The sequence below is a fragment of the Arachis ipaensis genome, chromosome B06 (genome assembly GCF_000816755.2).
Source record: "Arachis ipaensis cultivar K30076 chromosome B06, Araip1.1, whole genome shotgun sequence".
NCBI lineage: Eukaryota > Viridiplantae > Streptophyta > Magnoliopsida > Fabales > Fabaceae > Arachis > Arachis ipaensis.
This window is the reverse complement of record NC_029790.2, coordinates 13890972-13916135: the sequence shown is the minus strand read 5'-3', so window position 1 is coordinate 13916135 and position 25164 is coordinate 13890972. Positions and strand designations below refer to the sequence as shown.

At 35.8% G+C, this 25164-nt stretch overlaps 1 protein-coding gene and 2 non-coding genes across 4 annotated transcripts; 1 reads left to right on the top strand and 2 right to left on the bottom strand.

Moving 5' to 3' along the window:
- On the bottom strand, positions 9440-9521 carry TRNAS-UGA. The gene has a single exon. It is a non-coding gene; the product is annotated as a tRNA-Ser (tRNA).
- Positions 10156-24166, bottom strand: LOC107646488 (piezo-type mechanosensitive ion channel homolog). Of its 2 annotated transcripts, XM_021104060.1 has the most exons (21): positions 23767-24161; positions 23566-23646; positions 23026-23185; positions 22785-22942; positions 22218-22374; positions 21915-22101; positions 20742-20860; positions 19870-19954; positions 19100-19318; positions 18840-19014; positions 17973-18101; positions 17453-17626; positions 17130-17333; positions 15419-16933; positions 12737-15210; positions 12247-12642; positions 11998-12156; positions 11277-11783; positions 11059-11197; positions 10804-10948; positions 10156-10707 (listed from the first exon to the last, which is right to left on the bottom strand). In XM_021104060.1, exons 1-21 carry the CDS (start codon positions 23813-23815, stop codon positions 10569-10571), a joined length of 7371 nt encoding a protein of 2456 aa, XP_020959719.1. In that variant the 5' UTR covers positions 23816-24161; the 3' UTR covers positions 10156-10568. The 2 variants fall into 2 exon arrangements, with proteins under 2 accessions (XP_020959719.1, XP_020959720.1); XM_021104061.1 differs by lacking the exons at positions 10156-10707; positions 10804-10948 and having other exon boundaries at positions 11069-11197; positions 11273-11783; positions 23767-24166.
- Positions 24849-24921, top strand: TRNAA-CGC. The gene has a single exon. It is a non-coding gene; the product is annotated as a tRNA-Ala (tRNA).

The following is a 25164-nucleotide window of genomic DNA, read 5'->3' as shown; positions in this document are numbered from 1 at the left end:
CGATAGTTACGTTTTCTCGCCGAAGTTGTTTCTCCTCCTCCGGCGAATCCTCCTGATATGGTGTTTATGATCCCCTTAGGTGGTGTGTTGTTTGGCCATTTGTTGGTGTCTTTTGCTCCTGAGGTCTGTTGGCGTTCCTCTTTATCGTTCTCCTTATGCTTCCTTCCCTCGATGTATTTATCTAGGAGGCCCTGCCGGGCCAATCTTTCTAATAGGTCCTTGGCTATTATGCATTCGTCGGTTGTGTGGCCGTACTTTTGGTGGAAAGCACAGTGCTTGCTTTTGTCGACGAATCTCTGGTCTTGATAGCTCCCGGCCCTTGCTGGTGGTTTTATGATTTTGGCGTTGAGTATTTCTTTGATTATCCTTTCCCTTCTTGTGTTGAACCTGGTGTAATTGTCAAATTTTGGGGTTAGCTTGAAGGGTCTCTTGAGGTCCTTGATGTTTGCCGACCTTGTGGATTTTTCATCCTCTCTTCTGGGTTGTCTCTTTTCTGTTTTTTCGGTTTCGCGGAGCTCTTCGATCTCCATCTGCCCTGCCGCCCTTTCTCGGAACTCTTCCAATGTCTTTGGCTTTGTTACCGCGATTGTTTCCCTGAATTTTCCGGGTCGGAGTCCTGCCTTTATGGCGTGCAGATGGACGGCGGGGTCTAAGTCGGGTATTTCCATTGTTGCTTCTGCAAACCTGGTTAGGTAGTCCTTCAAGTTCTCCTGGGGTCCTTGGCGAATGGTACCGAGGTAGTCTGATCCATGTACATATATCCTTGCTGCAGCGAAGTAGTCTATGAAGGATTTCGCTAATTCCTCGAAAGAAGAGATTGATCCTGCAGGTAGTTTTGAGAACCAAAGCAGGGCTGCACCATCGAGGTAAGTAGGGAAGGCCCTGCAAAGGACGGGTTCGTTATTAGGACCATTAAAGAACATCATAGATTGAAATTTCTTGATGTGAGCCCGGGGGTCACCAATCCCCTTATATGGCTCGAGGGAAGAAGGTAATGTGAAATGCTTTGGCATCTGGTAGTTGGTGATCTCCTCGGAGAATGGGTTGTCCAAGGTCAGCTTCTCCCTTGGTGGGTCGATACTCAGTAGGTCTGTTTTTCCTTTATGGCCGTTGTCTTCACGTTTACTGGCGTCATTTTGGCTGGTTAGTTCGGCCAGCCTTTTGACTTCCGCTTGCAGTTCGGCCATTTGAGCCATGAGCTCGGCCTGAGTGTTTTGATGGACTCCATTATCAGCCATGAGCGAGGGTTGAGAATTCCTGCGTAAAAAGAAAACACGAGGTGCTATACAAAAGAAAAAGTGGGGTTAGTGTAACCGGGCCCCACGGTGGGCGCCAAATGTTCCGTCTGAACCAGCCGAGGTATAGGTCCCCAACGAGATTTGCTTAGCTCCAGGAGCTGTGCGTCGTCAGGGAGGTGGTCTCCAGAGGTAACCTCGGTGTGGTGAAACACGGCAGCGGGAGCACCTGCAAAAAGCACTCCGACGCTCAAGTAAGTGTATGAGTTAAGAGGAGTAAAGAAAATGAGTTAGAGTGAGTTCTGTCACCTGTCCTTCTTAGGTTGTTTTTACCCTTATTTTATAGATGACTGAGGCGTCAAGTGGAGCCTGATTTGTTCCGATATTGATGGCTTGGATGATGAGTTCTGTTTTCGCAAGTAACGTGTATAACTCACGTGCGTGTTTGTTTCAGTTTTGGTTTGTTTGTTTCCGAGATTCATGGTCGGATTGTTGTTGCTGATGCTAACCCCGAGCTTAGCGGGATACACGTCAGCCCTTAAAACCAAAAGGCAAGGGTAATAAAAAGGATCCCAAGGCATTGAGCATCAGTGGATAGGAGGGCCTAAAGGAATAAAATCCTGGCCTAAGCGGCTAAACCAAGCTGTCCCTAACCATGTGCTTGTGGCGTGAAGGTGTCAAGTGAAAACTTGAGACTGAGCGGTTAAAGTCAAGGTCCAAAGCAAAAAGAAGAGTGTGCTTAAGAACCCTGGACACCTCTAATTGGGGACTTTAGCAAAGCTGAGTCACAATCTGAAAAGGTTCACCCAATTATGTGTCTGTGGCATTTATGTATCCGGTGGTAATACTGGAAAACAAAGTGCTTAGGGCCACGGCCAAGACTCATAAAGTAGCTGTGTTCAAGAATAACCATACTAAACTAGGAGAATCAATAACACTATCTGAACTCTGAGTTCCTATAGATGCCAATCATTCTGAACTTTAATGGATAAAGTGAGATGGCAAAACTATTCAAGAGGCAAAAAGCTACAAGTCCCGCTCATCTGATTGGAGCTATGTTTCATTGATATTTTGGAATTTATAGTATATTCTCTTCTTTTTATCCTATTTGATTTTCAGTTGCTTGGGGACAAGCAACAATTTAAGTTTGGTGTTGTGATGAGCGGATAATTTATACGCTTTTTGGCATTGTTTTTAGTATGTTTTTAGTAAGATCTAGTTACTTTTAGGGATGTTTTTATTAGTTTTTATGTTAAATTCACATTTCTGGACTTTACTATGAGTTTGTGTATTTTTCTGTGATTTCAGGTATTTTCTGGCTGAAATTGAGGGACTTGAGCAGAAATCAGATTCAGCAGTTGAAGAAGGACTGCTGATGCTGTTGGATTCTGACCTCCCTGCACTCAAAGTGTATTTTCTAGAGCTACAGAACTCCAAATGGCGCGCTTCCAATTGCGTTGGAAAGTCGACATCCAGGTCTTTCCAGAAATATATAATAGTTCATACTTTTCCCGAGTTTAGATGATGCAAAAGGGCATTGAACGCCAGTTCTACGCTGCAGTCTGGAGTTAAACGCCAGAAACACGTCACGAACCAGAGTTGAATGCCAAAAACACGTTACAACTTGGCGTTCAACTCCAAAAGAAGCCTCTGCACGTGTAAACTTCAAGCTCAGCCCAAGCACACACCAAGTGGGCTGATCTACATAAGTATTTCTATCTTTATTTTCTGTTTATTTATTATTATTATTATTTGAAAACTCCATAACCATTTGATATCCGCCTGACTGAGATTTACAAGATGACCATAGCTTGCTTCATACCAACAATCTCCGTGGGATTCGACCCTTACTCACGTAAGGTATTACTTGGACGACCCAGTGCACTTGCTGGTTAGTTGTATCGAAGTTGTGACAAATTATGAATTAAGATTAGAGCACCAAGTTTTTGGAGCCATTACCAGGGATCACAATTTAGTGCACCACTTACCTAGTGACATATTTTTTAGCTTTCTGAGCTTTGTGGACCATGCTTGCTATGTGATTAGTTTTTACTTCTATCTTCTTTTGCCTAAGTTCCATAGCACCCATGTGTTTCACTTCTATGTCACTTAGGTGTTGCAAATAAAATTCAAAGTGTGTCATTAATTGTTGAGTAAGTTTCATATATCATTTTGTTCACTAAACTTACTTACACATCAATCAATGTCCATTCATTATCCAATTCATAATTGCCTGATTTTTGCTTGAATGCTTTCATGTTTCTTCATTGCTTGTTTGGGTGTCTTAACTTACAAGTTTTATTTGAAGCATCTCGAGCATACTAGAATGAGTAAAGTGCACCCTTCTTTTGTGTAATTTTGACATAGCTCTTTATGCTAGTGTGTGTGTTCTAAACCGCATGCAACTTAGAACTCACACACTACTGTTCCTTAATGTCACACTAATTCACTCACTCAATTCTAGTGATTTACCTCATTCCAATAATTTATGCTTCCTTACTTTTGCATTTTCTCATCGTATTGTGCTATTTTCTATTTTTCATAGGTGAGTCGTCATAAGCTAAAATGGAAGCGAGAGAAAGTACACGCAGCAGCCGGTTGACCCACCAGCTGAAGGTGGCAATCCAAAAAGTTGCCGTACCCCTTTGCTCATCTTTGAATGCACCGAGGACGGTGCAAACTTTTAAGTGTGGAGAGGTCGTTCGATCGATCGGCATTTTTGGGTGACAATCATCATCATCATCATCATCATCATCATCATCATCATCATCATCATCATCATCATCATCATCATCATCATCATCATCATCATCATCATCATCATCATCATCATCATCATCATCATCATCATCATCATCATCATAATAATGAAGTTTTTCAAGAAATTTATCTATAGGGTACCCAATTGAGTTGAAAAAAATAAAAAAAATTAGAACTTGCTTGAACTATACATTGTGGATCATGTTTTTGAGCTAAGAACACATAAGCATGTGAATTTTGAGCCTAATTGTGTGGTTGCATCATATAACCACTTATCTTTATTCTTGTGTGTATTATTCTCTTTCTATGATTGCAATTTTTGATTTGTTTGATTCTTTTTGTATATTATTTTGTGTATGAATGCACTTATATGATTGAGGCCATATATTGTTCAAATAGCTCACTTACCCAAATAGCCTACCTTTTATCTTCCATTGTTAGCTAATTTTGAGCCTATGCTAAACCCATTTGTTCTTAATTTTAGCACATTACAAGCCTTAAAGCAAAAATAATAAATGTCCCTTGTTTGGATCTTTGATTAGCTTAGGCTAGTGAGTAGTGAGAGTGTTTATCACAATGTTGTAAAAACTGGATCGGACCGGCTGGTTCGACCGAAAAACCAGTGAACCGGATCCTAAGTCGGTCCGGTCTGCTAATTCAATCGAACAAGGTAGAGAACCGGTGCAAACCGGTCAAACCCAGAGTGAACCGGTGAGAACCGGTCAAACTCGGTAAAACCGGTCCGACCGAACTGCTGAATATTAAAATTTTTCAAAATGGATGGATGGGTTTCGAACCCCTGTCCTCAATATAAAAGGAGTAAATCACAACCACCAGGCTATCACAATTCTAGTTAATATATTTACAAATTATATTATATATAGATATCTTTTATTAAATAATTTACTTCTATTTAATTTATTTTAATTTTAGTTATAAACTCACTTATTTTTTCTTTTCATAATTATATATTATCTATCAATATTATTTTTTAATAAATACTTGTAGTATATAATAGTATAATGATATAAATTAATTAATAAATTATTAAAATTTGAAAATAATTATTATTTTAATGTAAAACAAAATAAAATATTTATGATAGAGTAAAATTAACAAAATACTTATTATTCCTGTTTCATATTATTTTAGAATTGCTTGATATTTTTAAAATGTTAGTAAAAATATGTATTTTAAATTTTAATTTTAAACTTTTTGACTATTTTTATTATTTATTTACATAGGACCGGGTTAACCGGTTCAACCAGTGACCCACCGGTTGAACCAATGACCCAGTAACCCAGTAACTTGACCGGTTCGATTACCGGTTCGGTTCTGACAACTATGATTTATCATTTAAGATTGAGAAACTTGGAAACATTGGGTGACATAAAAGTATATTTTTGTTGAAAATTTTGGGAATTGAGTACATACTCATGCATTAAATGTTTAAACCATATGCATTGGTACCTTTGTATATAATTCATCAAAAAGAAAAAGAGAAAAAAACAAAAGAAAAATAAAAAGAAAAAAAGAAAAGCAATAAAAAGGAGACAAAATTCCCCAAAGTGAAGTTCAATAATCATCAATGCATATGAGTTGTGATAAAAAAAAAAAAAGAGAATGTATGAGTCTGTGAAAAAGTGAAGAATGGGTAGTTAGGTTAGCATTTAAATTGTATAGATTGTCACAGGTTAGGTGGAAAGTTTAAGTTAATCAAAGATTCAAATTCTTGTCCACTTAGCCATATGCATCCTACCTTGACCCTAGTCCCATTACAACCTATGGATAAGTCCTCATGATATTTGTATGCATGCATGAAGTAATTGTTGATTGTTAGATGAAAAACAAATCTTAGAAAGCATGATTAAGGGAGAATTGAGTGAATCAACCCTAAACACTTGAGTGACTAGAGCAGATACACATCCGGTGAGGGTTCAATTGCTCAATTACATATTTTCACCTATGATCATCTCTCATCTTGCAAGTTTGTGTAAGATGCCGAAGGCTATTGCAGAAAAGTTGATTTCATTGTAGAGAATATTTCTATAGAGTAAGGAGGATGATATGAATGGTATGACATTGGTTAGGTGGGAAGTGATGCAGGTTCCAAAAAAATTAGGTGGACTAGGAGTCGAAGATGCAGTGATTCGTAACACAGGTTTTTTATTTAAGTGGTGGTCGCATTTTTATAAGGAGAATTATCTGTTATGGAAGAAGGTGGTATGCTCATGTAATAATTTGAATCCCAATGAGATATTGTTAACCAAGCACTATCTAATAGAGGCAACCCATGAAAAGATATTTGTTAGTTACAGATTAAGGAACATGTGAGGGAAAAAATAATTGCTGGCTTATTGATGGAGATAAGTGGCGCAAGAAGGATTCGATTCTAGTAGGATGTTTGGTTACAATGTGATTTTTTGAAAGATTGGTTTTCGAGATTCTTTTTTTTTTCAAATCAAAGAGGATATGTCATAGGGGACTATAGGTTCTAGAATGACTTAGAGTAGATTTGAAATTTTCAATAGAAGTGAGAGTTACACTAATGGGAGTTAGAATTGGTTAATCAATTACATGATAATTTAAGACCGGTTAAACTAACAAATGATATTGAGAATAGAGTTGTATGAAAGTTTGATAAAGAATGTGTTTTTCTTTTTACTAACTCTTTTGTGCAAATATTGCAATCAGAATATTTTGGGAGGATGTAACAAGTTACAGCTTCACTAAAATTATTGTAAATGGTTAGTTCCACCAAGAGTGGAATTGGTTGTTTGATTTGTATTGGTAAGCAGAGTTAATACCAAGAAAAGACTGAGTAGGCTAGAAGTGATTAACTGGCAAGATAATGTTTGCGTATTATGTAAAAACTCGAGATTTTTTTCTGTTTCAAACCAAAGAGGATCTATCATAGGAGATTGTGGGTTTTGGGATGGCTTAGAGTAGATTTAAAATTTCCAATAAAGGTGAGAGTTACACCAATGAGAACTAGAATTGGTTAATTAACTACATGATAATTTAAGGTCGGTTAAACTAACAAATGATATTGAGAATAGAGTTGTATGAAAGTTTAAAAAAAGTATTTTTTTTACTAATTCTTTTGTGCAAATGTTACAGTCAGAAATATTTTCGGAGGATGTAACAAGTTGCAACTTCACTAAAACTATTGGAAATGCTTACTTCCACCAAGAGTGGAATTATTTGTTTGGTTTGTTGATAAACCCCAAATTTGTGGTTTATCTTGTGCTTAATTTGGGGGATTTTATCAACTTATCTCACATTTATTCAATGAAATAGTATGGTTTTGTAATTCTCCCTAAATTTATGCTTAGTGTCAAAACATGCTTTTTAGGCTTTTAAATAGCTAAATTTAATCCACTTTAATTCCATTCGATGCCATGATGTGTTTGTTGAGTGATTTCAGATTCACAAGGCAAGGTTTGGATGGAAGAGGTCAAGAAAAAAAGCATGCAAAGTGGAGAATTCATGAAGAAATGAGCATTTGGAGATTTGAAGGCCACGAGCACGCGTCACACACGCGTACGCGTGAGAAGAACATTCTTGGCCATGTGCACGGGTCACCCACACATACGCGTGAGGAGGAATTTTGGCTAGCGATGTGCACACGTCATCACGCACACGCGTGACGAGCGGCACGTGACTCACTTAAAGTGAATTTGCTGGGGGCGATTTCTAAGCTTTCCAGGCCGAAATCCAACTCATTCCTGAGGTTATTTGATGCAGAACTCAAGAGGGGTCAAGGGGGCAATTAGTTTAGTGTAGGAAACATGCCTTAGGTTAGTTCTAGAGAGAGAAACTCCCTTTTCTCTCTAGAAATTAGGGTTCTTAGTTTAGTTTTCTTCTAGATTTAGGTTTAGGTTTAATTACTTGTTTTGATTTAGTTTTCTTTACTTTTCCTTGTTGATTTGCTTCAATCTTCTTAGTTTTCCTTGTTAATTTCTCTTTTTGGTTACTTTTATGTTCATGCACTCTTATCAATTTCAATTTCCTTTAATGCAATTTGAGGTGTTTCAGGTTTAATGTGCTTTCTTTAGTTGTTATTGTTAATTTCTTGCATTTGGTAGTGGTAGATTTTATATTTCTTGCAATTTATTATGCTTTCCTTTTATGCCTTCCAAGTGTTTGATAAAATGCTTGGTTGGATGTTAGAGTAGTTTTTGAGCATTCTTGGCTTGGAAAGAGAAATTAGACAATCTTGAGTCACGAATACCCAACTTATGTTGGTGATCTAGAGTTGTTAGTTAATATTGTTTCCATTAACGCTAATCTTTTGCTAATTCAATTAGTAAGTTGATTAGGACTTTTAGATTGAGATTAACTAGTCTTATTAGACTTTCTTCGAGTGTTGGAGATGACATTGTACCTTCTCTCGTTGGGGATGACTTAATAGGATAAACTCTTGATAATTATTTTGTTATGATTAATGACTAGGATAGAAAGCCTATATTCTCAATCCTTGCCAAGAAAGTCTCTCTTTATTACTTGTTTTCTTTAGTTGTTTGTTCTATTTTCTTGTTAGTTAATTTCTTCCACCTTTACCAACCATTTTGACCTCATAACCAATAATTGAGCACTCGATTGTGATTCCTAGGGAGAACGACCCGAGACTAATACTCTCGATTATTTTTATTGGGTTGGACTTGTGACAACCAAAATTAAACTTTGATTTAATGATCGAATGTTGGTTTGGACTATGCTCACAACGAAATTATTTTTCTAAATTTCAAACCGGTATAAATCTTTACATCATTTGTATTGGTAGTCGAGTTAATACCAAGAAAAGACTAAGTAGGCTAGGAGCGATTAACCAGCAAGATCTTGTTTGCATATTATGTAAAAAGGATGTTGAATATATTCACCACTTATTTTTTAGTTGTGATTTTACTTAACAGGTGTAGTGCGTGTAGTTATCTAAGTTTGGCCGGCTATGATTCATCCTAGACATATTGAATTTGAGAGTTTGATAGATGTTCACCATAAAAAAAAGATGCGCAAAAAATAGTTTGATATTTTTTTTTTTTACAATTATCTAACACATATGAATGGAAAAAAATATAAAGATATTTTAAAACAAAGAATCAGAAGTAAAAGAAATTATGAATAACTCAATTCAGAGCTATAAGAAGTGGAGTAGTGTTAATCTTTTTTATTATTGATAAAAATATTGAAGATGATAATAAAATAATTTTATTTTATCTTCTTTTGTTAGTTTTTATATTCTGTCCATTTATTTTTTTTTCTAATGTTCCACTTTATTACGTTGAATTTTTTTATTAAAAAAACAAAAATTAATGAGGAAATTAATTTTGTACAGAGCTATAGTCAATTACGTTTGAAACATGCACCTAGAAAATTCAAGAGAACAACGGTGGCAGCTCGAACGAAAACATGGATGGCTTACAAAAACCAAAATTAAAAAACGTCGACAGCAGGGTTCGAACCTGCGCGGGCGTAACCCAACAGATTTCAAGTCTGTCTCCTTAACCACTCGGACATATCGACGTTAGATGATTATTTTAATTTGTAAATTTATTTATAAATTATCTATCACAACGAAATGAGCTTATTACTCTCAGAAACATGCATGCACAGGTTTATATGCGAAGAAAATCTCTAAAAGAAAAGACAGGTTACAAGTTCGTTTAAAATTTAAGTAATATCTTTTAGCGTTAAACATTTTATTTTCTGCTAAATAACGCAATACTTTTTTATTCTAATTTTATTTTTCACATTGAGCAAAGTTCTGTTCAATGTAGTATGGTTTCTTCTCGAAGATTGATGAAAATGTGTAAGTATACTTTGTTTATTTTTCACGACCCTACTCCATATATTTGAAATACACCAAAATTTGTTTCATATAAAAATTATTTCTAGACAATATCAAGATGATAACAAAAGTTAAATATAACTTTATTCTAGGTGAAAAATACAAAATTTAAAGTAATATTCGAACTAAAGTTCTCGTAACATCAATGACAACTTACTCAGCTAGCTCTGTTGGTGCAGTTTCTTAGGTTAGAGTTCCCTTTCCGCAATATCCCTAGTTCTTTACTAATGCAACTTGTAAGATCTTATTGTAATTTTAATGATATTAAATTATGTGGATATAAAACAAAAAAGTGGCAGCACGTGATAATTGTCTTTTATGTTTCCTTTCTATTCATGAACTGCAGTAGTTATTTACTTATTTTGGTACTCAGTGAAAGAAAAATATGATATGGCATACACCCCCATAATTTAAGGGACGCAACTTGGAAGGAACCACCCAAAATTTCACATTACATTAACTATAGACAAGCTTGTTGTATGCGAGCTTTAGTTATTGTTGAACTAAGCAAGCAAGCAAAGCAATACCCATAGAACCAAAAGCAGTAAAGCACACTCATAATCAGTAATAATCATGGAATCCCAGCGCGAACTCGAGATTCATATGGACATGGTGAAGCAGCCTTTTTTTCACGCATGTGCTCCTCATGCTTGGCGTTTGAATTGCTATGGAGTTGATGTCCATGACATTTAAGATGTGACAACTCTTGCAAGAATCTAGAACTAGTAGTCAGGCTGAGTATACCCCAAAAGCATGTGTGGCGTGCGGTAAATTTTAACAAGTGTCCAATACAGAACCTCTTCCACATCAAGATCTCCTGCGGCTCTTGCAGCATATATATCTTCACATATTGCCATCAACCTGCATCAATTTATATATGCACTTCGTGTAAGTCCTCATATATATGTTTGAACATTCATCAGAAGGATACAGAGGTTCATTGGCAAAAATGGGCACCTCTCACATGAAGGCAGGTTCTCAAAAGGAATTCTCATTCGCAAGTCTGAACACTGTAATCTGATAAAACGTCCAACTGCAAGCACAAAGGTAATGTACAGTCCCCAAATGCTGAACTTGCTGAGAGTATCTCCGATAATGCCCTCTAAAGAAGCAATAGGATCATCGGAGAACATAAATTGGTATTAGTGATCAAATATTGCTCGCATAGACTATATATATAGGTAAATACAATTAAATTTAAGTTGAGCTTACGGGGAGTTTCTTCAGATACAATTATGGCTATTGGTCCTGGGAACTCTCCACATCCGTGTCTATCTGAGATATCAATATCATAAAAAGACCACCACTCTGGATTCCCCCGGTTGAGAACAAGATCTGCACTAACCTCCTCCTGCAAAAACCTTATCTTCATTATGATCCAAAAGCAAATAAATCTAGCAAGTTAGATTAGGTAAGATTTACATACATACCGACTGTTGATCAAGAGAACGCACGTCCCCTGAGCCTGTGACCCGAAAATATCTGGGGTAGATATTGAATACTGTGAAACTGTTGGAGGTACCATTAAAAACATTAATCACTTCTGAATTATCTGGAAGATCCTCAGACATTATGGGTATTTCATATTTCACTAGTTCTTTTCCTCTGGGTCTATCTCTGGTAAATTGCCAGGAGAAAGTGATGTCCATGTTCCACCTGATGGACTTTATGAATCTGGCCTTCACAACAGGTGGAACAAGCCACACAGTACTAGCATCTGATTGGCAGCAAATTAGTTGGATGTCTTTCTCATTGTACGCACTAAGGAGACCCAGAGGATCCAAAGTATCACGTCCTTCAATATTTTCCCAAGATATCTTCTCGCATAAGGTTGTCTCGAACAATGTCAACCTTCCAGTTATTGTCTGTATATCAAGCCGGGCACTAGCATCTTTGATTGGGTTGGCAATGTTTGTTGGGTTGCCGCTGCTATACATCTGTCCAAAAAACAAAGCACTTAAATCAATATTGCACTCTCTAGGTTGAATTGTTTCAAGTGTTAGGAAAGAAACATCCTTGGTGGGAAATAGTCACAAGTCTTGTACACACACAACAAAGTTTACTTAGTTGAGTATTTTTCACATTCAAATTCCAGAGAGAAAGAGAGAGAGAGAGAGAGAGAGAGATTCATAATAAGTTTGGAATTCTTACCAGCATAGGAGCCCATATGACGCACAATAAAACCCAGAATAGACATATCCCATTGCAGAACTTTGTCATTTTTGATTGCTTTTGTCCTTGTTGATGAGTGGATCTATTCAAATCCACGTCACATTTGACAAGAAACAAGCTAGCATGAATATCTTCCAGCTAGAAAGAAAGCAAGAATCAGATAAAATGAGGAAAGGAATGCATCTGCTTAAAGGGAATGTAAGTTAGCTAAGAATGATGAGGACATACCTTCAGCCAGTCATACATGGTCAGAGATGTCGTCGTACAAGACCAATCTAGCACGCATCTCAATTCATAAAGAAAAGGTAGAGCACGATAGAGTCGAAAGCCAAAAAAGTTAATCCGGGAAACATTACTGGTCAAAAACTGCCTGTACAAGGTGCTTTTGTGTGGAACACCAATATGGATTTGCATTGCTTGCAAAACCAGAGAAATTGCTTTTGTGAAATAAATGGCACGAAGTGCTAGTCTTCCAGCATATCTGTGCAAAGGATCCATGTCCCAGGCATATTTTGTGACTGAATATGTGAAGAGAACAAGGTTGAATAAATACAAAATAACCTTCACTGTTGCAAATGAACATAGGTATATGATGCGATCAAGTACGATCAAGAAAAAGACAACCTGCAGGTTAAGTTCGTTCCCTGAGTGAATTGATAGATGTGAATTTATATAAACACGAGAGACTGAAAAAGGTGAGTTTCAATGAAAAAAATACCATCAAAACTAAAACAAAATCTTCTGGGAACTGATCTTCAAGCTGATAGACTTCAAGAAACTCACTGTTAGCTTTCATAATTAACTGATAAAAAATAGCAACTAAGAAGAAAACAACCAAATCAGCTCCAAAGATATAGGCATACAGATCAATTTCCCTTTTCCCACCACCAATGATGGAAACTACTCGATACGGAAAACCAATTTCATTAAAAATGCCATCGTGTTGAGCTTTCTGGATCTCGTCGGAAACATCTGCAGCCGGAGTCAATGAACTGTACCATTCTTCAGCAACAAATTCAATTGGAGGGGAGGCATATATTACCTCAAAAACAACATGACACACATTTTCACACTCTTCACTCTTTTCAATGCTCTGAATGCGAACCCTACTTGCTGAGTGCAACTTAAAAAGCTTCTCCTCTCTGCATCTCCTGTAATGCAAGATCTTCAGCAACTTATTCATTCTTGATTCAATTCTCTTTGGCTGAATTCCATCTCTAGGCCATGAGATAACTTCCATAGACAACTGCACAAAGTAAGGAGGTGTTTCTGCACCTGATGTTACTGATCTCCAATACCTACAGAGTCGTCTAGTTAATAGTTTCATCGCATTTTTCAAAGGTAACAATAATCTCAGTAATCTAACATGGAAGGAGGATCCCTTTAAATCCTCTATGTAGCTCTGATTTATTCTCTTATAGAATCTGCTATCCACAGCAATTGTCCAGCCACCATTCTTCACAGTTAGGGAGGTTTGCAAGAGGGTGAATATATATACCAGAAAGAAAGGTAAGTTGCTTGTCACAAAAGATGATGTTATTTTTCTCACAGGAAATCCTAATTGTTGAAGTAAGCTCACAGGGAATTCAAACTGACAGTGTTCAGTGATGATTCGATATAAATATTGAAGCAAAATGCAGACCTCTGTATAAATGAGGATGACAACCCAGAATCTGTAACTGGGGCCAGTATTTTGACAGAGAGCATATAAGAAGAGAGCTGCTAGATAGACCACAGAAAGCAAACTGAAGTACCATAGATATAATAGAATGAAACAGCAATAGCAGACAACGTCATTATTTGACCTCATTCGGGACCAAAAGTGACGGAGAATAATACCGATTCGGAGCCAAGCACTATCTGGCATTGTATGTTCATAAATAGTGTGGGTGGACATTGTAGCTTCTAGAGGTTCCGCTCCCAGATTCAAATTCTCAATTTCATAATATTCCTCATCCTCCGAAGAATCATTGTTAGATTCAAGTTCTTCGTGTTCTATCTTCAAATAGTTCAGTAAACTGTTAACTGCCAAGTTTCCAAGAGACTGCACTTGAGATACCCCACTCCCTAAGAGATGTACAGCTGAAAGTAAAGCATTTTTCCTGACTGGAATTTTATAACGACTCCTATCAGAATAAAAATAATCACTGCCATTAGCTCTTTCCTTTACGTCATAAGTTCCACGAGGAGTACTCACTGGCTGTTTCCAAGATTCTGGTCCCAATCGACTTGGATATTTTTCACTAGTTAAAGATTCGTTCATGTCAAAGGGGTCTGCTGGCTCATTACTGAGACTGATGTCCTTCTTCAATTCATTGTCCCTATTATTATCGAGAGAAGAATTTCCTCTCTCTCGTAAGCCATCATAATCGAGAGAAGTATTACTACAGTTAGCTTCAGTGCTCAAATTATGATGTTGAAGGTTTGACATCTCCGATTTCATCTTTTCTACCTGCAAGCTTCGGAGATGCTTCATTTCTTCAGTTCTCTGTTTGTGCCGCAACTGAGCTGTCTTGCAGGCAGCTTTCTTTTCCTGCTGTTGAACTATTGCACCAATCTGCTCTTTTTCAAGGTACTTTGGAACATAATCAAACTCTGGGAATGAAAACATGTATGATTGTAGTGATACCAACATGAATATGACGATTTCCACTAATGCTGATCTTGATGTAATTCGAAACCCATAATCATACTTGTGAAACCCAACCAGTTCACTGATGCTCTCTATTGTAATGGAACCGTATGTTATCTTTCTAAGGTGACCAAATAAGGGAGATTGATATGCTAGAGACAAGACAATAACCAGAAAATTATACATCCTCAAAAATCTAAAAATTAAATTTCCCTTCTTTAGTATTTTCATCCTCTTTCGGAGGAAAGCCAGAGCAAAAGCAAGGTAGCCAAGATGCAAAACATCATATTCAAGAGTTCCTGTAATCAAAACTAATGAAAGAACAAAATCTAGCAAGTGACAGTAACCATAAAGCCTCAGGTGGTCAAGAAATGTCCAATATGCTTTTGTTTCAAATGAGAGATCATTTAGTATAGATGCAGACTTCCATTGAGAGAGCATCTTTCTATACATATCCAACCCAGTGAGAGTAGATGAATGATCAGCACGGAATTTCAAACATGAAAGCATGAAAACTCCATAATAGCTGATAAGCATACGGGGATCGTCAACAATGATTCCTGCATTAAATGCATTTAACATAAGCTATTTTGTGGGAAATTTGTCATATGATAAATGCTAAAAATACTAGTTCTGAGTAACTAATATTTGGGTATCAAACTCAGTCTCAGATTGGTTATATGTGATGGACATTATCAAAAAGATATATAAATAATAGTATGATACCAATCATTATCAGTACAAAAACATGCATTAATGTAGAGATACCTAGCCAGCACTTATTGCAGAAGCTGAAATATATATTTGATACCCTCCAACAGTCATGGCATGCCACTTGTCCTTTAGTCTGGTGGTTCAAAAAAGCCAGGTGCATCCAGATAGCCAAGTATTCAACAGTGATAATGGTAGCAAATAGAAAAACGAAAACATGCCATAGTTTTTTAATAACTAAACGATTTAAAAGAACACAAGCAGCAAGTGATGCTATGTAGAGCAAGGAGATGGCGTTCAACACTGCAAAACTTGCAAGAAGCAAAGCAATCATGTTGATTTCAAGACCAAATAAATTGAAGATGTTCTCTATCCAGAACTTCAGACATACTTTTAACACAGTCTTCTGCATCTCCAATCTCTCTTTTCTCAAAAAAAGAATTCGCTTTCTATTCCACTTGAAGCTATCCTTAGAACTCTCCCAGAAATGAATATGTTGAACTTTTTTGACACTGTCTCTTTCATTTCCTGAATCTTGCCCTTGCCCTTGCCCTTGCCCTTGGGATAATGCAGAGTTCACTTTCGGCCATGAATGACTTCTTGCAACCTGTTTGATTGTTGATGTAGGGTTTTCCAATAGGTTGTTTCTAGGGGTACATGGAATAGGTTCAGTAGGTACATCTACTATGTTGAATAGAGGACAAGGCTCATCCCATTCTTCTCTGTTTCCATTAAAATGTGGCGTCCTCTCCAACCAACGAAAAACATTGTATTGAAGTATACATGCTACAATTACCACAACCTTTCCCCTTAGCCCAGATTCTAAACCTTTAAAACCAGGCTTATACAACTGTAAGCCCATAAATAATGATACCCATGAATGCGCTTGAGCTCCCCATATCTGGAAAAGATATTCAACCATTGCAAGGAATCCTGAATAAACTAGAAATAATTTTGCAGGGATCTGAGAGGACTTTGGTAACCTTGAATAGTTAACCAACCCAACAAGATACAGGAAACCAAATGCACTTATCGGTGTGAGTGATGCATAAAACAAAGCCAGAGATAAGATTTTATCAGCATGCCGAACCAAAAGACGTCTAGTAAAAGTGAAATTCCCTACTCTTTGTGCATTATAGCCACTTAATCCCAAACGTTTGCTCCTCCGCCTTTCGTAGCTATATAGTTGCATCACAACCAATATAGCCAAGGATTCAAAGATGTTTCGCAACATTGAAGCTGCAGGGTTGTAGCCAAATGCAGTTTGAAGATTAACAACACCGGGAAACAAAATCTTAGAGCTGGAAAATACACCAATGCAGTAAATACAAACAAAGACCGTTACAGAATACACTTTCATTGGAAACCAAAGATGCTTTGTTGTTTGTCCCAAAAGTTGTCTTCCACTTATCCACAGTAGAAGAAAGAACAAATAACCAAACGAAGCATAGTTGGGTGTGCAAAGGTATACGCTGAAGAGAACTGTCAGAAAGGCAACGTATTTGCCACAAGCCCGATAAACACAGAGGGATTTTTTTCTTATGACGTTCAAATACGATATCCTTATTGCCTCTGCATAATCCAATAGTATGGTTAGAATATTGGCATGAAGTGCTGGGATGCTTCTGGCAAATATATAACTTGCACGAAATCAGTAAGTGTCAGAAGGTTAACTATGAACTAGGATAACATGAAATTATTCATCAAAATAAGATGGCATGGAAATAATGGTTAACTGGAGTAGTACCATGAGTTCGCTAGTTCTCACCAGATCTCAGAGTACAACTGGATAAATTAACAGGATTCATCAAGCCAGCTCTCAAGATGCTAAACCCGAAAGGAGGGCAAGATGTCTGCTGTACAATGGCTGAAAATAAAATGAGTGTTTGGAGCCCATGATTGTGTATTGCACAAAAGAAAGCAAGAATTGATATTTTGAAGAGATCCAGCGAATGGATATCAGTAACCAAGCCTGAAACAGTCACGAGAAGAATGACAAAATAAAAAATGGAATAACTTCGTCAAATGCAAGATAAAATTTACATTTGCACCGCATGAAAAACAAGGCAGTTCTTACAAAAAAACATTTACCTAATTTTGAGAGAATCTGAAGAGAGTATGAACCATTCTGATCCAAAGTTTTGGAGATCAGATCAAGTTGAAGAATGAATTGAATTGCAAAGTGCGCCTCGCATAAAAGGATAATAGCTTGGCGTAATTGACTATTTATTGTTTCACTCAAGAGATAAATTAAAAAGAAAACCACTGCATGAAAGGAAAAAGTAAGTTGTTAGTAAATTAGGATACCTGCAAACTACTCTAAAGACAACGTTTAAGGAAAGTTTAAATTTAATTATGACTTCTTGTAAGATTATCCAGTCTTCACACAATACTTGAACAAGGAAGAGCCACATAATTCTGGTATGCACTTGATCAGAAAACTTGAGTTATTTAAACAAGTGGGATAGTGTTCACTAATATTGTCAAACACTATACACTAATGGTTGATCTAAAATGTAAAGGGTGTAATTAGAACATTTCTGTATTAGCATCATGGTAATAAACTATTAACGTAGAGAACTAAGAAGGCAATGAAAGATATCAAACTTACTATACACAGTGTGGATGAGACCAGGCCTTATTGCTATGAGAAATATCAATATTAGTATTATAACATGTGAGCACTTGCGTAGTCCCCAAACTATTGTAGCCAATATTAATATTGCAGCATCCTCTTCCTCTAGAAATTTGACAACAATAGCAATGAACAAACAGTAAGAATTTTTATCCAGATACATACGGTCCAAGGTAGCATTTTGTATTAGAGAAATGTCTGGTAAAAGATTGCAGAATACATGAGCAAAAAGTAAAATACATCTTTCAAATTCTCTTGTTTGTGATTAAAGGCAAAAATTAGCAGCACATGTTGCTATGGCTTTACATAGACAAGGGTGCCACAATAAAAAAAAGATTTACGTGGCAATATTATTTAACAATTATCATATATAATAACATTTTTCATTGAAATATCATTTTTTCAATAAAATTCAATTTTCTATTTTCAGTTGCAATTTTTTTTGGATTTTATAAAGAAAAGATAAAAACCAATAATAAAAATATAAATCAAGATTTTGATGAAACAATGTTCCAAATAAATATGCTGATATCATAAAGCATACTTTAATTTCTAGCTGATTCCTTTGTGAAATATTGAAAGTCAATCCAGAAATCAACTTTCATTGTTTTAGATAATATTCATCAATCCACCCAAGGGCAGTGAGACACTTTTTTGCCAGGCAACACAACCAAATGTTGATGCTCCTATTTATTGTACATATTTTGTACAATCATAGAAATAAAGTAGATTTAGCAACGGTAATTGTATTCTTCATTTCATATCAGCTCACTAACAAGGAGTAGTATATGGTAGAGCACTAAGTATCATCAAACATCTTCTCAGACTACCTAGTTCTCTCACCTTCCACAACGGATTCTTGAGTTGTTAACTGTCCATGATCAGTAATGCACAACAACACTGAACTGTTCACTAGATCACATAAAGCAACAAGAAAACCTAGACCAAACTGGGCTAGCAAATAGTATCCTGGGGTGGAGTAATGCCACAAGCCTATAGTTTCCCATATTTCCATATCCTGCAATTAGTTAAGCACCAGAAGATCTTATTCAAAAGATTTTAACATTAAAGTAAGACCTCCAAAAGTCTTCTGCAAAATGTACCTTCCATACTTTGTGATCACTTGATACATTGAATGCTACATTGAAAATATACGTGCTAGCTGCCCATAGAAGAATGAAAACGAGAAGCACAGCATTCAGTTGGTGCAGCCGTAACATGGACGGGAAAGCGTACAATACATATCCCACATAAGCAAGTAATCCAAATGAGCACAGACTTGCAAAGTGGAAACCCCAATATGTTAGAGCCAGCAAGGAAATCTGCCACGTGTGTCAATCAATGCAATTCATCAACTTACAAAATATTTGTTGCAATAAGGATGACGGAAAGGTAGCAGAGGGCTCACAAGAGACCATTTAAGAATTTTGGATGGTTCATGTGCTAATATCTTCCATGAACTTAGAATTCATGAGGCACTCTTATCATGAAGATCATTTTCTGCCCAATTTTTATAATATAATAATTCATATTTATGAACATTTTGAACTTTTATATTTTCATCAATTTTGATTTATAAAAAGATATGTAACATGATTTTGGACTGAGAAAATTTTTTAGGCATGATTTACAATGTATAATAATCATCAAATATAATGGTAGGTTTTGTAAAAAATTATTCGAAAAAAAATTATTCAATATACATTATGTTGAATGATTATCCATAGTTAAGAACAAATTGTCACTTCATAGTTGCATATGTGATACGTGACCAAACATTGGACAAAAAAATTCTGTACAGGGTTTTTATTATAAATGATTTATTGATGAGAGAGGAAATAAAATTCAGTAAAAATGGATGTGGCAGCAGTACCGGAAAACCATATGTTAAAAAGTTAATAAAAAACGACTGAGAAATAGCTCCTTGCAACAAGAAATTCATATGCTTTGCTCCAGACCTGTTAGAGAATTACAAAACCAAGAAGAGAGTATTAATGAGCTTCCATCAATCAAAAGTAAAGGGTTCAAAAAGCAGTCAACAGGATGAGGACACCGAGTCACTACTTCTAGTGTTCTATTTGGAAATATTACAAACAGAGAAGTGTAACATAGCCAAAGTAATAAGTAATCAATTCGAAAAGGAATTCAAGATAACAAGGCATGATAACTGGACAACAAGGGGGAAAAGTTTACATAATAAATGATCAATTTGACAAAAGAATTCAACTCAAGCATCTGCTACATGGGAAACTTCAAATCCAAGCAAGAGCAATAATATGTCCGATTGAATCTATATAGATACAGTGTGATATTTACAAGTTATGTTTATTTATTTACATTATATTTTTTTATATCGCTTCATTTCGCTCAGTGCCTATATAGATTAGTCTCCGTTGTTGAGACACAAGAAATTTGTGTAAATCTCTGTATAAAATATTTGAATTATTCTTAGATATCCGAAAGTTATAAATAATTTTTTTAAAAATTAAACTTCCAAATAAGTATCATCTACATATATACAAAGCAAGATATGCTGATGTCACATTATCTTGTTAATATTGTAGGTTTCATCTCGTCAGAGGAACTTAGGTGAACTATTACATGAATAATAAGGGAAAACAAATAAACATATTGAGGTCCTTGGACTAGAAAATAGCAATTGCTATGAGTTTAGAACTTCATTTTTTTTCAGGGCACAAGGAAAAGCAAAGTAAGAAAATGAGGATGCTGCCCTTTCTTAATTACCTTGACTCGTGAACAAACTGAGAATTCATTTTAGGAAGAAGTTGCTCAGTCAAGTCACTGCTTTCTCTTGTTGATGTGATGATTTCTAGTTCAGCTAGCTCACTTCTAATCCAGGATAGCTGGAACAATGGAGAATTGAAGACTGGTGAACCAAACCAAACAAAAGCTTCAAAAAAGAAATAAGAATTTTAGACCAATTACTTTCAAGAGTTCCCATATCTGTTAAGTGTCACACAAGACCTCAAGAACAACTAGAATATGCAATATGTAACCAATGCATTTCCTTCCTCTAGACATTTGCCGCAAGACAAGAAAGCAACATGATCAAGATTAAGATTACGTAAATTATAAAGCAACACAAGTGTATAGTGTGTTCAAGCCAGATAGGTTTCTCTACATAATCACATACATATCATCATGATTTTTAGAGAAGGATTTAAATTTTTTTTTACTCAATCTAGATTCTGCTCTATTCGGTGTTTAAGCTAGAGACTGGCCAGTATTTGTAAATAAGACAGTCAGATCGAACCTAAATCAGAGGAATAATACCAGCCAGGTTTGCTAATTAATATAAAGCAAAGAAGTGATCACCTCTATTGATGAAGGTAGAAGATCCCGTATAATGAATAGTTTATAGAGCACTTTCTCTTTCACATGTGCTAGAGATATTGAAAAGTTATCGTTTATAAATAAATTGTTTTTTGCTTTACTTTCTATAAAGAACTCTTATTATTATCTTTCTCTTCGTCTTAATGAAATTCTTCTTTTGTCCCCCACTAAAAAAAATTACGAATAGTATAAACAGAACTAATCTTACAACAAACTAATTTGGTTTACATTAGATTTGGAAATTCCATTTAGAAAAATGTTAGGTGACCAACATTTTTTCCTTATTTTTGTCTTACATTTAAACAAAGAATAGCCAATTCTCCCTTTTTTACACTAAAATGTTGGCCCCTTAGCATTTCTCTTCTATTTATATGCAAATATCTGAAAATGAAGCATACATCGGCAGAAGAATCCAGACACTCGTATTATTATCACCCCATCCCTCACCCAAAAACAAAAGGCCCCCAGCACCACGGTAAATAATTTTTTGTTTTCTCCATCATGTTACATACTGAATTTTTTGCAGCAATAGAATTATGCTATGCAAGCAGTCTATATGCTTACCATAATGTAGAAAAGTAGAAGTGATAGACCTGAGCAAACTTCTGACCATTCTGATTTTGCGGTAAGTTTGAACAGTCCAAAGTGGAAAAGAATCAACCTTAATGTCTCGGGGAGCTCAATAGGAAGTTGGTATATGTACATCATGATGATATTGAAGCCAGCATAAAAGAAAAGGAATCTCCACCACCTTCAAGTTCATAAAACCCTGAATCAGCGAACCAATAAAATTTCAATCCTACAATAAAAAGATGCACAGTACGTATCATCATTTCTTTCCCCTTGTTTAGGGAAGAGGGAGCTTACCAAAAGATACCTAAATAATTGCTCCTCCATGACCAATCAACTAGCCCTATACTAATACAAATGAAAAAAGGAAAAGAAACCCAAGACGCATGACTAATCCCAGCAATTAGTTGTATAGCTGGCAACAGTAAGAAGCACAAGGCCCTGAGATGAGATCCTGCAACCCAGAGATCAGCATCCATGTTATAATTATTCCATAGACACAGCAAATAAGTTTATTATGGTTATTCTATTGTGCACATATTATTTGTGTCAAAAAGAAAAAATAAAAGGAATAATAACTATAAGAAAATATTAAACTCCTGAGCACTTTACGAGAGAAATAGCAAGGGCTTTTGTCATAATCTTTGTTTGGTACTAGCTGTAAGGCACACCTTATCTTAGCGTTAGAAATAATAGATAAAGGAGACCAAAACATTGAAAGGGGAAAAAACTAAAAACACAATCAAGAATACAACAAGCTCCTATGTAGATCAGTAATGATACATATTACCTCGCTTTCAACAAAAATAAGCAGAACACCTCTTTATATTAACAGTTAGGGTACAAAGAAGTTCTATGACAAACCTATCAGCAGCAAATAAGAACATAGAACTCCAGAATGAAAATCTCTCCATGCATCTTGACCAACGCGATTTCCATAGATCTCAAATAGAGAAAGAAAGGTCATTAATGCTTGCATGACCAAGAAGTACTCTTGGGGCAATGACCTCCATGATTGCACTCTGCAAATCCATTTCATACATTATTTTGTAGTGTTTTCTGAATGCTGCAACACTGATGAGAAATTTTAGAAAGTTCAAATTACCTTATTAATCCAATTAGCCGAGCCCATTGAGCATCGGCAGTACTCCACCGATCTCCCTCAATGGTCAAAACAATGTGAAATATGGCATGTGATAGTAGTGTCAAAGACGACAGTATAAGGATGGACCGCGATATTGAATATTGTGAATGGAAACGAGTGCCTATTTGCAAGGACAATTATCTTGTTTGAGAAGTTGAAAACATGATAACAATTAAATTTGTATATGAAATGCTCAGAAATAAGCAAATAAATAAATAAATAAACCATAACAATCCTCAAGTGATCAAATGTTATGAACAACTAAGCCAAAACTAATATACTACACTAATTGACTAACATTTTCTTCTCTATTATTCATTCACTCTAAAATGACAAGGTCCTATAACCTTGTATTCCTGTGACAAATTAATGACACTTCATCTATACTATAGAATATTCCTATATTTATCCAAAATATGAAATTATAGAAGCAGAATAATAATAAAATGAGAGTAAATTCGCAAAAATTAAAGCAAAGGTCAGAGCCAGCTAACTTCTCACCCTTTCTAGGCGCAGTGTACTGAATGAAAAGGAATGCTAACAAATTAAGCAAAGATATGAGACTCCAGTTAAGTAAAGAAGCTGCATATGAATCACAGAAAAGAAATTACATAGTATCACTACTATGAGGGTTTGTGCAAGTGTATGTAAGTAACTAAAATCACAATGCAAGGAATTAATGAACAAATGTAAGAATGAAACCTGTTAGAAGGAGCATAGGTAATGCGAACCCGGGGATGAACCTCGCCATGATGAGAAAGAGTAATGAATAAAATGGAAGCTCTCGCTGCTTCTCATGGCAACGTATTAACAAATGGCGCTGCGATCATGGAAGGAAATGGAAAAAAACGAACGGCAAATTAAAGAGAATCGATATAGAATGTGAAAGCGATGGTAACGAAGATTGAGGAGGAACGGCGCTGAGACGCGCGCGCAAACATGAAGCGTGTTCTTCGAAATGTGCGATTTTGTTGAATCGTTGCTCTCAGCCAAAACTGCGTTGAGTTTCTGACTTTCTGTTTTGCTCATGGATTGGAGGGAGCCAACGCAATTCGTAGAAATGAAGGCCAATATTGGTATTCTGCCTTCTAATAAGCTTTAATTACTTTCATAGTTGTTGTTACAGAACGTGCACGATGGCACATTAGCATGAGCGAAACATGGCAATTGAAATGGATAGTTGGATACTATATATGGAATGCAAGTATATAGTAGCGGGGTATCGTCTCAAGTCAATTCATGTGTTTTTATCCTATTAAATAATTTTTTTATCGGTCAAATTAAAAAAGAGGAGTGCTAGGGGGCAACATTTTTGTTAAATTTTGGCCAACATTTAACCATTAAAAAGAAATTGAATGATTTTACATCATTAGATGTAAAGTCACCAAAAAAACATCATTAGATGTAATCTCACACCATTAAAAACATCATTGATGGCTAATTGATGGTTAAAAACCACAAAATCTGATGACCCCTAAACTTTCTCATTAAAAAAATGTCGTAAATATTATTATTTTTTATCAATTTTACACACAACAAATATATAATTTATATCTATATTTATTAAAATTTATACACATAAATCAATACAATTTTTATTTATATTTGATAAAATTTTTATATATAAATTAATAAAATTTATTTATTAAAGATAATTTAGTATTTATATTTGTTAAATAATGGTTAAAATTACTAAGATTGTTGTTTTAGAGCTTTTTGTCAAATTATATGCATGGGATCTAAAAATTAAACATTACTCATGGAATTTAACAGGAATTCGACGTGGGGATGTAGCTCATATGGTAGAGCGCTCGCTTCGCATGCGAGAGGCACGGGGTTCGATTCCCCGCATCTCCATTTTCTTATTTATTATATATCCTGGCTTTCAGGAAAGTAGTGTAAGTTAACTAAGTTCCACATGTTGGGTGTTCTTTTTTTCCGGTATGGATGCCCCAGTCGGCTTTGATATGCACACACGCAAGTAGTAAGAGAGAGGGCCCAAAACCCATTAAAACACTGCTTAGGTTCAGTTAAAATATGCTTTTTTTTTTTTTTCTTTTTAACATATGTTTTTAGGGGTGCTAGGTTTACGCGTAGGAT